The 14,868-nt window shown below is 33.4% G+C and overlaps 1 protein-coding gene across 1 annotated transcript in view; it reads right to left on the bottom strand.

The window, feature by feature from the left end:
• Window positions 1-1,266: 1,266 nt before the first annotated feature.
• LOC118182284 (cathepsin L-like peptidase) overlaps window positions 1,267-14,868 on the bottom strand; it is a 69,609-nt gene continuing 56,007 nt past the window's right edge. Inside the window, exons 6-9 of the mRNA XM_085808240.1 lie at window positions 13,367-13,467; window positions 5,507-5,667; window positions 3,104-3,214; window positions 1,267-2,236 (exon numbers count right to left, since the gene is read on the bottom strand). Coding sequence (XP_085664366.1) covers window positions 2,140-2,236; window positions 3,104-3,214; window positions 5,507-5,667; window positions 13,367-13,467 — 470 coding nt within the window. The 3' untranslated portion in view covers window positions 1,267-2,139. The remainder of the gene's footprint in view (window positions 2,237-3,103; window positions 3,215-5,506; window positions 5,668-13,366; window positions 13,468-14,868) is intronic.

Genomic DNA, 14,868 nt, shown 5'->3' with positions numbered 1-14,868 from the left:
TGAAAGGCAAAATCTTTTCAGATGTTTCAATCCAATAATTTAACAAGTTGCCCGTTTTATAAGAGGCTCGTATTAATATTACATTTACCAGCAGTCTTCTTAGAAACGTCCGCCACCACAAACCAAAATATCATCTGAAACAAAGAGTAACCGTCTGACAGAAGATTCACTGTATTTGCTCTACATATGTATCTTAAAAGCTACATATGTTCTTTATTATGATGCCATTGCACAAAGTTTTCCGAAACTGAAAATAACAGCTGATTCTTGCATAATTTGATTGAACTATTAATTAACCCCTTCCACATAAAATAGCATTTATAATGGTGCATACAACACCAACATTGGACACAGGGTCAGTGGGCTAATGTTCTCTTCACGGACGAGTCCAGTTTTAGTCTACAATATGATTTTCGGCGATTATTGATATGGAGGTAACCTGAAAGCCGATAACCATTCCAGCAACATCATGGAAAGGGACCAGCATAGTGGTGGAGGAGTGTCATGCAAGATACCCGTATGCCACTCCATTGGTTTGACACTGGTTCCATGAAGGCTCAAAGGTACAGGCAGGAGATCCTAGAGCCCTATAAGGAACTTTTCAGGAGTGCCGTTGGCCTTGAGTTCATTTTTTTAAGGAGGACAATGCTCGACCCCAAAGAGCTCACCTTGCTGATGACTACCTGGAAACCTAGGATTTTCACTGAATGGATTGGCCAGACAAATTTCCTGACCTTAATCCTATTGAACATGCTCGGGATATTCTTGGGAGGGCTATTGCAATACGCCAAACCCCACCCAGAACCATTTAGGAGTTCAAATCTGCTCTGGTGGAGAAGCCGGTGCGACTTTCACAGGCGCTCCTGAACTTTCTCATTAACAGCATGGCTACTCTTTGTGTATGCTGTCTGTCTTTCAGACGCGACCACAGACCACACTAGTTACATTTTCACTGTCATCTTTCAACCTCAAGTTTGGACCACACAGGACTCTTGGCCATAATTCATGCTAATGAATGGTGCTTTCATTATTGTTTTCTGCACATTATATTCATACGATAAACTATGCTATATAACATAGTAAATAAGTATAAAACATACTTAATTTCATTTATTTCTATCCAGTGTTTCTCGAGATAATTGAGGAAAAGTGTTCATTGTGTCCACCAGTGTACATATTCAGTTAATAAGAACGCAAATTCTAACTTTATATGAATATTTTAAATGACACAAATTTTGTATGAAATTATTTATTGAAAAATGAAAAGATATAAACATGTGTTACAAGTATATACAAATAATTTTAACAAATAAAAACATAAAAATATTAGACAAACTCATTAATATTTAAATTTCGAAATATTAAAATAATTTAGCACACATTAATAGTATTTGATTCAGGAAATAAAATATTAATATAATATTTTTCTCTTGCAAAAATAAGTTACTTTATTGCAACAAAATGTTTACTTTTTTACACCAAAAAGAGGACTTGTTACATTCGTTTTATCAGTTTTCTTACATCAAAAAGAGAAAGCCTTCCAGTCCTTTTTGCCAATAAAGCCATTATGAAACCAATATAAAATCTTATGAAGAGCTGATATATTCAATGAGTTTGCTCCTTCTATAGAGTACTAATAAATTATAATTTTTCTGATGCTTGTGAGCGCTAAGAATGGTGAACCGTCTTATATACCTATTAACGCTTAATGACTGACTAGTTAACCTCATGCAACGCAATAGCTGTATTTATGTTTACCTAAAATAGTAAATAATAATATGGTTTAAATACGCAGTAATTGTCTAATAATTATTGCAAAGTAAGAAAATTAATATTTAAATAAAGAAGCTTCTTTTTGGAAAGTATTTCAATCCTACTTAAAATGTATAACTATGTTTAGCTATATTTGCTCTATAAAAAAATATATAATGTATACCTATAGTTATCATTATATAAAATATACAGCAAAATATATAAAAGATATAAATGTATGCATTTACATATTTGAAACTTATTCTGTACATACAAAAACAGTATTTCAAGTTGGTTCCAAAGCTTTTAAATTTTACGCACAGAAGCATTCTTCAGAATATTTTTCCTCTCCACTGGCTTTGCGTATTCAGTTTTTCTGATCCGTGACTAAACTACCGGATAACTGGCCATTTCAGCGATACCGCATAAGTTCTTGTTTCTGGCTATACGAACGTAACCATTTTCTCCCCATGAAGTTCCCCAGCTATAAGTAAAAAATAATTGCATGAATTCTAATAGCAATGCTACGAATTAAATAATAATGACATGATTTCTAATAACAATGCTACGAATTAAAAAGTCATTGCAGGAATTCTAATAGCAGTGCTTCGGAACTGTATTAAGTTTTACATTCCAACACAGTGTCATAAGTAAGTTCTAAAATTGAGCTTCTAAGCGTAGGCTCGACAGATATATTATACCAAAGACTAGCCGTCGTATTACAAGTATAGTTACAAAAAGTAAAATTCATTTTCAAACGATATAAAAATTTCAAATATTAATAAAGTAAACACGTAAGAAACACATTTTCATCTAGAAGACTATATGCAGATATACAAGGTAAAATTCAGGGCAGCTTTTTTGAATTCAATCATAAAGTAGAAGAAAATAAATTCTGCTTTTGACCTCAGAACTATACAGTTAGAAAAAGAGTATAGCAAAATTACAAAAGGAAAATATATATCTTTGAGGTTAGAAGTTAATTACTTCTAATCTCAAAGACAAGTTCATATCATAAGCAAAGCAGCTTAACTACCTATAGAAAAATATGCCTTCGTGAAAGACTTTTTAAAAGTGTACCCATATTACACATGGACAAAACGATGAAACTTTGTCTGCAGACAGCCCGTTTCACCGGGATTCGAAGTCAGCTCGAGCTACCAATATTCGGTGACTTTATCGCTCAGCTGTTGGTGGGCTGAATGAGTCTTCGATTTTACTTACAAAGCCTCTTTCTAACTGTTATTAGAACTAAAGGAAGTCTAATTGTTATTAGAACTGAAGGAAGTCTTACTAATTGCACTAACGCACAAAATTTCGAAAGCTTTGGTTAAAAACAGCTTTAACATACCTATTTTTTATGATCCAGTAATCTTTTCCATTTTCCGTTCCATAGCCAACAATTAAAACTCCGTGATTTATTAGCTTTGGGCTACAGTTCTTCACATCATAAATTCCACTTCTGTATAATGAAAAGTAAAACTCTTAATGAATGATACGCATTTCCTTTGAAATGTAGTGCTTGAAGATTTACATCATCATAACATATTTCGATAAAATAGTATCAAATTGAAGGGGAATATTATTTGCTGAGAAAAGGTAAAGGAAATATATTTAATAATAACGGAATAAGCTTGTTGAATTTCATTGCATGCACGTTTAAAAATAAATGTGCTTAAATTTTAATAAAATATAGAATAATTTAAAAGTCTGGATATAACTTGCTGCTTTGTACGAAACAGAAATATACACTGTTGCAGGAATCGGAATTAAACATCGGGTGTAGGTGAGGTATAGAAAGCACTACATTATCAGATGTACGAGCATCACAGCGGTATATTAATTTTCGTCAGAAATTCTTAATTTGGAAAGGAACGTATGATACATAGGATTCAAACGAATTTTCTAAAATTATAGTAACACAAATGTTTTATATTTTTAATTGTTAAGATGCTAATGTCCTATGTTTCAGTTTCATTAAATTATCAACCCCCTGTTATTTCTTCTTTCCTGGTGATCCAGGAGGGCATTGATGATTCAAAACAAGTTCATATCATCCTTACGAATGGTTCAAGAAGCTCCATACCATGGTAATGGACTCAATAAAATTTCGGTAGGATTTGCCCGTAATGAATTTAAATCACACCGGTATCTATGGTTTTGTTTGTGAACTTCCCAATTTTACAAAGGTTACAGCTTCACTACTAAACTAGGTTAGTTAATTGATATAGCAGAGGGCAAGAACAATATGCCTTAGCTCTTGAGTGCTTTGTGGAGAATATTCTCCCTTTGTGAAAGACTTTCTAACGGTAACTGGTTTGTACTCCCATTACAATGGAGAAAATCACTAAACTACCTCATTCATCAAGATATTTCGCCGGAGCATAAGTCGAGACCAATGTTCAATTGCCTCATTACCGAATAGGGTTCTTTCTGCGACCATGGGATTCACTTTCTTGCAGAGTCCGTGTTGCGAACAATAACTGTTTTGAGATGTCATCTTCATTTAACTTTTGAATTAGTTGAACCTCAAACGGGTGGAATGTTGAACGCCCTTGCAATCGAAATTCCTTGGTTGAACCTTTCCAAATTTACTTGACGCGTACTGCAGTGGGTACCCATCACAAAAGTAGTTACAACTTCAGTGTTGTTGCTTCCTTTGTTAAAGTTTACTTAAATTATTTCAATAACTTCGATACTGCAGTGGGAATAATGTTACTTTCGTAAAGTGAAGGCTGTTAAATTCGTGAGCCTGGGAGCTTCTTCCTGTCTCACGGACAAACTCATTTCATTTTTGGACCCGCAACACTGTGCAGTGTCACACGAAATGAAGAAATACTAGCACAACGGTCGTATTTCATAAGTTTCTTAAGCTGCTTTCATAAGTTTCTCTTCATCCTTCTCCGGAATATCAACCCAGCTACTCAGAGTTGCTCCTATATTTTTCTTCGAAAACCGGCAGAAACCGTTCTGAAAAGCATAGTTTCTCAGAGTTATATATTTAAAAGACAAAGTTTTAATAACTAACACATCTTAATTTTTATCCCTCTGTTTCCTTCCTACGATCACATTTACAAGGTATTATATTCTTGTTAACCTTATGAGCATCGTTAGAGCAGTTTCATAAATTATTACTTCCTTAACGAAAGGAGACACCCTAAGAGAACCTTTGTTTTTGATGAGCCCTCTTTCTTTTTTAAAAATTTCTAGCGAGATTTTCTAGATTTCTAGATGCAGCAGTGATATTCACCTCCACCCCCGCACACACACACACATCACTTGTACCTGATATTTAATAACTATTCTTGTTACGATTTAAAAAACTGAAAGACTTTGCCAAGGTTTTTGAATCATCCGGTATAAGATGAAAATAAGTTCATTAATCCATAGAAATACCTATTCATGTACGAAGAAAAAATGCGGAAGCATTGGCATATAACGTACCTATAAATTCAGTATGAAACTGAATCATGTCGAAGATAAAACATGTGTTTGCAAAGTGAAATATATGGTTTTGAAAGAAAGCTTATCATCGACCTTATGAATTACTGTTTGGAGAAAACTATGCAAGCAATCTAATATTCCTTTTTCAGTTTTAAAATTAATTGATAATTGTTCAGCTAAGAATGATCTGAATTTTGACTTTATTCGTTCCACTTATGATCATATGAAAGATTATAAGAACAGTTAGGATCTTTATTCGTTTCATGAGTTCAGAAGTTAAAAACTATATACTTCTGATTTCGAATCTTACTTGTATTCCTCAAATCCATATCCTGCTGAATTAATACCAACTGAAACAGGTCCAACAGTCGCAACAGCTTTCATAAGTTTCTCTTCATCCTTCTCCGGAATATCAACCCAGCTACTCAGAGTTGCTCCTATATTTTTCTTCGAAAACCGGCAGAAACCGTTCTGAAAAGCATAGTTTCTCAGAGTTATATATTTAAAAGACAAAGTTTTAATAGCTAACACATCTTAATTTTTATCCCTCTGTTTCCTTCCTACGATCACATTTACAAGGTATTATATTCTTGTTATATTCAATTAAATTAGTAGTATCTAAAAATTAATGTTAAAGTTCACAATATTAATAATAAACTAATACTTACGCAGAGTGTTTTACACATTTCTTTAAGATATGACATATTCATACTCTAAAAGAACAATGGCTTACCCCATAATTTCGATAGCCATAGTCAGCTGTGATAGGTATTTCACTGTAAAATTTGGCATTTTAATTTCTCGCTGCAAAATTACATTTTGAGTAACAGTTTCCCACATAGAGTTTAGTAAGAATATTTTGTAACTTTTCATTTTTAATGAAAAAGCTATTAAACAAGAACATAAAGTAAGATATATAAGATGTAGTATGCTTCGCCATCATAAAATGTAACTAAATCTATTGAAGTGTTGATCGCTGCGAATTCTTACACAGGCTTCATGAACACAACTAGGGGAAGAGTGTAAAAGAGCCTTTTATTGAACACAAAATATTTAACAGATGGCACTGACTTACGTGCTTACGAAACACCAGCCGCTTGCGATGAGAACTTAAAAGATAATGTAATACTAAATTTAGAGGTAAAGTGTAGTGCGAGACTACACAATTCAATTTAAGCTAAGAAATTGACTCAGAAACCTACACATGCAGGATAATAACTCCGCGGCAAGAAGGCATAGCCACTTTTAAGTTTAACAGCTGGTGGAAACTAACAACGTGCACTCACAATAGACGCTCCGTCTAACATTTTCGCTCCCAACAGTTTAAATACTGTCGTTCACCCTAACTCATTTACGTCCTGACAAGGAAACGCGGGTTGGAGGGAATAAAATTCAGGAAAGGCTCACAAGATAAAATAACTCTTTTCAAAAATAAATAAAACCTCTAGTTACGCTTCATACAGCTTTGGCCTGAGAGGCAGATTTTATGCTTTTAAAATAAATGAGCTGTTTGAGAAAATATAAAATACTTACGTTTGAAAAAGCTGCGTTTTTTGATTTCATAGATTTTGTAAGATCAACTGGTACTTTTCCTCCATCTGTCTGGTTGTCAATTACCTTCCTTGTCTAACAATAACATCAGAACAAGTCCGCGAATTTTATTTTGGCGTAGAACGCAGAGTTGTGTTTATCATTGGCATGGTCATTCGGCGCCTAACAGGTGACATCGATTTTGCCAAGCTTAGACCTAGTCTTGAATGAGGATCCCCCCCTCCGAGCGGTATAACCTAACTGCATGAATCAAGCCCCCCCTCCTTGTGTGCCCACTACTCAACTGTGCGAATAAGTTTCCCCCCTTGGCTGCCCGGGAATTTAACGACCTCATTCCTTTCAAAAAGTTGAGGGTTATTATCTAATTTTACTTTTCGAAGCCAAAAACTGCCAACAGGAAAAGAAAGAGAAATAGGATGACATATCACAAGAACAAGTAAATAATACTTGATAAGAAGGCTAATTATAATTCAATTATAGTGATAAATACAAGAGCTGGCAGAGAAAATAAAAGGTATACTGGCACTAGAAACACATTTCATTGATTACAATACTAGAGCGAATATTGTCATAATAGTATTATAAACTAGATAAATGTAAAGCATACGAATATAAATTACATTTGTTAATGCCATTATTGATTTAATATGTTTCTTTGATAATAATATTTATGGTGTCTAAACTAGACTAGAAAATTTAATATAGTTAACTGGCGTGCGAACGATCATTCGGTACTATAACCTAACTGCATGAATCAAGCCCCCCCTCCTTGTGTGCCCACTATAGCACACAAGGAGGGGTAGTTCCGGAATAAACATGGTAAAGGACAGTACTTAGTACTTTCAGAAAAATTCCGGAATAAACATGTTAAGCAAATTAGATGGAGAATTAATCCATAATTTATTGATATCCATATAAAGTCTACGTTTTTGGAAAAACATACGTATAATTTGCACCAAAATGTCAATCACAGAAATCGTATTCATTTCTTTATTATTTTTTAATGGGATTTGCAAAGAGATGCGCTAAGGTAAAGGTGAAAATTACCAATGAATAGAACTTTGTAGTATTTTAAAGAGAAGGTACAGTACAAACATAAAAGTTTGCTGAATTACTGATTTACATGTTTGGTAAATCAGTTAAACTTACCTGCATGCCATTATGAAATATTAGGAATATAGCATAAAAGTATCAGTGAAAAAGGAAATGGCAATTTAAATCATTGCAATCTAACTGTATAGCATTAGGAGTATCTGCTATTAATTCCAATACTGATGGAAAAATTTTATATAAATTATAAATGAGGTATATTATAAATCGCATGAACGTGTTATATTATAAACTACAGTAGTTAGATTAGCGTGCTTTAGCGACCGTCATTCTTTACAAATAATTTCAAAGAATTAATTTTACAAATATTTAAACCTTTTAGTAGATTGGAAAATACGCTGCATATTGAAGAATGTAGATTAATCTGTACCAAGGTGTTCGAAACATCTTCTGTTAACTGGAGTTACGATGCAAGAGTTTGTGAAAATTATAATTTAAATGTAAGTTGACATAAATACAATACAACAATATGTAAATTCTAGAAACATGAAAACTTGAATACACTACAACAATATATGGAAAAGAAATGGATAAAGAGGCAATTGAAATCCCTAGATATAAGGGAGTTCGAAAATTTTTTATGAATTATGAAAATGTTACAGATGCTCATAATTATCACCTATTATCAATTTAATGTGTATTATGTATCAAATGTATGTTAAAGTAAAAGAAGAGTAAAGTATGGTTAGAGTTACAGGAAAACAGAATAAATATTTAAACGTTTCTAATATTAAAATATAGAATTTGTAAGAAAATAAAAACTTTAAAATAATTTCAATGATTAAAAATGGAAAGCTTAATAAGGCATATTATTTCAAAAATATTGGCGTGAATTTAGAACAGAATAACAATTCTAATTTTTAGATTTAATCAAGACAAATCTTAAAATTGAATTAGAACTATTTACCTAAAATGGGAAATTTGAAAGTTAAAAACCATTCCATACTATCTAATACATAATCCGTTTTTTGTGTCATTAACTATCAGTTTTATATAGGTCAAAATTTATACATCTATACATATACGTATAATTACAAAACAATTCTTTTGAAAATAAAACACATGAATTTAAATTTCTGGGCTTTGTTAAATATTAATTCTAAATTTCTTATATATATATGTGTAATGACCTTACTGATGAATAAGGCACCATAACGAAAACGAAACAAACATTTATTTATAATTAACGTTCAATTAATAATGGTAAAAAAAATTAACGTTCAAAGAATAATGGTAAACTCGGAGCACAACCTCGCTCCTACAACATAGCTAATCTACCACCTGCCTCCTCTGAGGCTAATATGCAACTGTCGTCTCTCACTTGCTGGGCTCTGCCAGGCAGCTGATTGGCTCACCGCAGCCAGATACATGACAATATATATATATATATATATATATATATATCTAGCTAAAATCTGCTATTTGGGAATTTTTTAATTCCTGTGTTCCTGTGGAGAGTAATCAAGATTTTGTTCATTGTTTTTTAAGCATTATAAAACTATATGATTGTAAAAGAAATTAATTTTTACTCTAGCACATAGCAGATTTTTAATTTAATATTTATTTCGTATGCACAATTTTTACATCTGATGAACGAAAATAAAGTGTTGCAGTCTCAATGAAATATCCCAATAATAAAAATAAAGGACATTTTGTAGCACTCATCTTGTTGCGAGCAAAGTCGCTCAGATCGTGGATTTACTTTGTTCTTTTTCAGCCTTCGCATATAAGATGGCGGATAGCCCCTGCACGCATTTATCGAGGACGCTTCTGCGACAGGCATTAACCACACCACAGTTTTTTGCACGTCTGCATCAAAATTTGTGCGAATACGGGTCATTAAAAAGTGGCAGACAAGTGAGGGCAGGCCACTATCGACTCGTTCGGTCATTAGGGAAGAAAGCGTGTTAGATGCGGTGGAGAGTAATCCAAGAACAAGCATATGTGCCATGCCTCTCGATTAAGAATGTCTCGTACCAGTGTCCAGTGTGTCTTGAACGTCGAGTCCTTCCACGCTTTTCGTCTCCAAAGCGTTCAGTTACTGCTCCCCGATGACCATCCTGAACGTGTGCATTTCGCATAGTGGTGTCTGCAAGAAAGTGCCCGTGATGTTAATTTCCCAGCTTATGTGTTGTTCACCAATGAGGCGACATTCAATAGGGATGAAGTATTCAATCACCACAATCAACAATCACCACAATCAATATTTGTGGCCTCAAGAAACCTCCCATCCGCTGTGCGGCACAACAACGCTTTGAAGTTAATGTGTGGGTTTGATTACCGACTGCTTAGTCGAGCCGTACGTTTTAGCATCCAGGTTGAATGCCGCGAATTATCTGATCTTTCTGGAGTAGGTTCTTTCCGACGTACTTGACATGTTCCACCAAATGTGAGGTGTAACATGTTGTTCCAACATGATGGGGCGCCTGCTCATTTTGGACTGGATGTTCGTAGCCATTTCAACAGATCATTCCCGCATCGATGGATTGAGAGTAGTGGACCGCTTCCTTGGCCTGATATCCCTCAATTTTACTGCAAAAATTGCTTTTCACTCAAAATTGAATTAGCTAAAATGCTTTATCGGAATGAGTTCTTTGGTTCTTTGCATTGGTTCTTTATCCCTTCTATTCACGGAAATGTTTGGCCTAGCTTGAATTGCCGGTTTGGAATCGCCTTATTGCTCGAGTGAAGGACGAAACACCTTCGTTTTTATTTCTTAATTATTGTTCATTGAACGGGAGTTGGTTTGTTCCCCTTGAAAAGTCAACTAATTTCCGATCAATGATTACTTGCATTTAATTTAATTACCTGCTTTTAATACGTTTCATTTAATTTAATTACTTGCTTGTAATTTATTTCTTTTTACAATTGAAATTTTGCTATTCATTATTTAATTCAAGTCCGCGTTAAACATTTTTAACATTTTTCGAAATTGAACTTACTAAATATGGATTCACTCTTTTAAGATAATTCTACTAAAATTAATCTTGGGAAATAATATAATAAATATATGTATATATATGTATATATAAGATATAAGAAAATACGATAGCTGCTTTAAAGAGATAATTACCTCACATTAATTTAAAACAAAATTTTTCTTTTTCTTCTTGTCATTGTAGGGTAATATTTAATGATATTTTTTCAAAATTTAAAAGAGTCTTTAAAAGACTTTTATACAAGTTATTTGTCTTAAATTTTAGTCTTAATTTTGTATAGTGTTGTATTTTTATTAAGTATTATGAAAAATTTTTGAAAGAAACCAGAAAAACTTTGACAATTGTGCAATGCCAAAAATCAGTTATCCTTTTTAAGGAACGGAGGTTTTTCGAGGTTATTGTACTTAAGCACCCCCAACCATCAGCAAAGTGGTACACTGATTTTGTTGGAAAGGACTTGCCAAATTAATCGTCAAAGTATTATTGTATATTCCATTATATTATTATGTTTTTATATTTAATTTTCTGTTGTATTAGGTATATGTATTATCTACAATAAGAAGAGTTTATGCAATTAATTATAAAATTGAATATTATATTTCACTGAATATAAAAGTTCATTTCACTGAATACGAGTTTCGCTAAATATGAAAGTTATATTTTACTGTATATGAAAATCCACAATTCAGTTTGTATTATAATGGAAATATTTTCATCAACAGAAATTTGAAAGAGTTTTTTAGTGAACACTTACTTTATGAAAAACGTGTGAACATTTTCTTTGAAAGACCTTAAGTGAACATTTACTTTATAAAAGTATTTGAACATTTATCTGGTGGAATTATTTTAGTCAACAGATTTTACGAAAGTTTCATTTGAAATTCAAAAAGACATTGGACATTTTTTTCAAACTATATTTTCTTAATTTATTGGTTAGTTTGTTTATTGATTATATTTTTATTGCAATAAGTGTAAATTAGTTGTTTAAGTATTATATAATCTATGTATGAGAAAGGTCATGAATCATGACGGGACATAGGTAAATACGCAGCCTATGTCCTTAATGCTACTTCACGTCTTTCCTCATTCACTAATTATTCTCTTGCTTCGCTCATCCTTTTCTGTCACCCTGCTCTCCCGATCTTTCTTTTGAAGGGGTGAATATGTAAGATATAAAGAAATACGATAGCTCCTTTAAGAAATAATTGGCGATCTGAAAATTAACATTCTAGATTTGGTGATCTCCCCTAAATTCATCTGTTCTCCCAAATTCGAAATTTTTCTACATTATATAACGCTACTGGAAAAGGGTAATTAAAACCAATATTAACCAATCATAGCTTGTTTCTAGAATCGCACCTACTTTGGTATAAATACCTGTGGCGAGCTAATTATGTCATTACTCTGCTAGCTTCTACATTGCTAATATCTACTCACTTCGCTTCTTTAAAAATGCGCGCGACATTTCCTGTTAAAAACTAATGAGTATAAGAAATTATCGTATTTGTATGATTAAAGCTTATGCTGTCTATGTGAAGTTATTCTGGTGTGCCTGGAAATCTGGAAATAAAGATGATAATTGGCTGAACTTAGTTTGGTATCAACTCCTTCCTCTCGCCCTACCACTCAGCCATCGCAACTATGCTTCGAAATTAGGACATATATTATGAACAAACCGTAAGCATATAACAAGCTTGCACAAAGCTGTTTTATCAACAAAGTTTGATACGCAATGAGCCTACTAGCACCTACAAAACAGAGGTCCGTGAAACCAAGAACAGAAACTAAGTGCTCTTGCTTAGTTTTAGAGACATCTTCTAGACTTCCCTTAAGGTCACTTAATGGCTCGTTTTCTTCAGAAGGCCCTCCATAAATGCATCCTTCCAGACCAAATAGTTTACTTCAGTTTTAGGCAGTTAGTTTTACATATTTTCTATCCCTAAGCAGATAACTGTTCAGTTCTTTGCCATAAAAGAATTAACTCTAAAATCTTTACTATAGAATAGGGTTTATTCAATGTTTAAGTCTGATTTCAGTTATATTTAGTCGGTTTTTAATTATCAAATGATTGTTAATTTGGGTTTAAATGAAGGGGTTGAAATGTTGCTGCTGCTGCTGTTGTGACTTATCTCACTTTTCTGACGGCAGAACAAGCCCACGAAATAAATTGTGGTAAGTGCAAGACTGTGTCTGTCGTTGGCAAGAGCCTTGACCACCATACAGGTGACAATACAACTTTAGTCAGCTCCGCGCCCAGTTCTGATGGAGAGCAAACCGGGGTGGACGGGTCCGAGGGTCTTCCAACCCTCTTCCTCCCTAACACCAACCTCTCAAGAGGACTTTCTGCTCGCCGCATATTTAGAGAGCCCCCATGAAACACAGACATTATACATTTACAAACATCTGTGCTTTCTCCGATATTCGAACCCGGCCCCTTCGGTACGGCAGTCAGTGTCACTAACCACTATCCCGATTGGGCGGCAGAGGTTGAAATGTTTATAATAACATTTATTTTCCAGCTTAAACAATTTTGTGCCTATTATTGATAATTATTGATAAATGTATCTTACCTTTGCTTCATATGGATAAGAAACTTCAGTATCTATACCATGATTTCTTTTTATGTATTCAAATGCCAAATCCATCGCTCCGCCATCACAGCCTGAATTACCTATAAAATAAAATGTTCGCACTATTCAAGCTGAAGTATTCTTTATTTTACTTTTGCAAGCTTTGCATAAATCATACTTCTAAATTTATATGTCTTCTTATGTAATTAAGAAGGAGCTGATACACTTGATGTTTTCGAAGATAGTTAGCACTGATACAAGTCTAAAGGCATGTTTACACGAGGCAGCAAAGTTGCTCACCGCCGCGATAAAGTTTCTCTCTTAAACTTTTGCGATGGGAGAGTTCAACTTTCTGTTTCGCTGTTAGCAGATTTTTGAATTTTCATTAAAATTAAAGAAAGAAGCTTTCTGATTATCTGTGGAATAAAAAAATCTAAAATGCACAAATTATTTACAGACGGGGAGAAATCTATACCGTCTTTGACAAAATTCTGGATATCTAAAGAATAAAATGCTCAGAGTAAAAATTAATTGAGCTGAAACATCTCCATAAAATATTAAACATCAGCAAAAATTACTGGAAGTTTAGAAAAGCAAACTCAGATTTATATGTAAATTGATAAATATAAATTTATATCTGAATAAATATCTATTGAGATTTAAGCTCACTGGACACCATTTTACACTAAGATTTATTGGGTGATGATCTTGAAAATAAGGTAGTATTTTAAAAGATCCATGCTTAAAACTACTCGGGAGACAATTTTTGCAGAGACAATGGAAAAAAGACTCATACCTAATTCTAATCATTATTTAGAAATCCTTTCACCTGTCTTTGAACAAAGAAATGCTTTCCAAGATTTATTAGCCTCTTAGTCGTCTTTCCTGAGAACTAGACTCAGTGCAGTTAATGCAAAAATCAAATGAACTTATGCTAATTTTTGACGAATGTGGTAGATTAACAAGTGTAGAAAACTTGACTTTCGAGATCCCATTTCAAGGCTTTTGAAACTGACAAGTAATATTGAACGAGTCCAGCCTCAGGTTGAAATAACTATATCTTTTATACACTTCCAACGGCACTCTTTGTTGTAAAAAGAAAGCCCCTAATGATTTAGGAGTACATTATCTCAGGACACTAGACTTTTATTTAGAAAAAATAGATAATTGGATAGATAATTGGGACATTAACTAGTAATTGTATTCATCGTTGCCACTTTCTTCTGGTGGCTAAGCTCTTTTTAACAAGGCTTTTACTTTTGAAGCATTGGATATTGTTCTTAAGGACTTTGATCATGGTAAATCGAGTCGTCTGAATGGAACGCATGGGTAACATGTTGGCCAACTTAAATCAAACAGGCAGAAAATATCTGCTGGATTAATAAAAGTTTTCTTGGAGATTTGATAAACTTCCAAGAGACTGGCATGAAGTTGTTAGAATTTCCATCAAAAACCGGGCAATGATATATAGTTTTAGATCTATTGCATTAACCAGTATCCCG

This window comes from Stegodyphus dumicola, chromosome X1 (assembly GCF_044657685.1).
Source record: "Stegodyphus dumicola isolate Sdum_Otavi_A_Nest chromosome X1, ASM4465768v1".
Taxonomy (NCBI): Eukaryota; Metazoa; Arthropoda; class Arachnida; order Araneae; family Eresidae; genus Stegodyphus; species Stegodyphus dumicola.
This window is presented reverse-complemented; position numbering and strand designations above follow the sequence as displayed.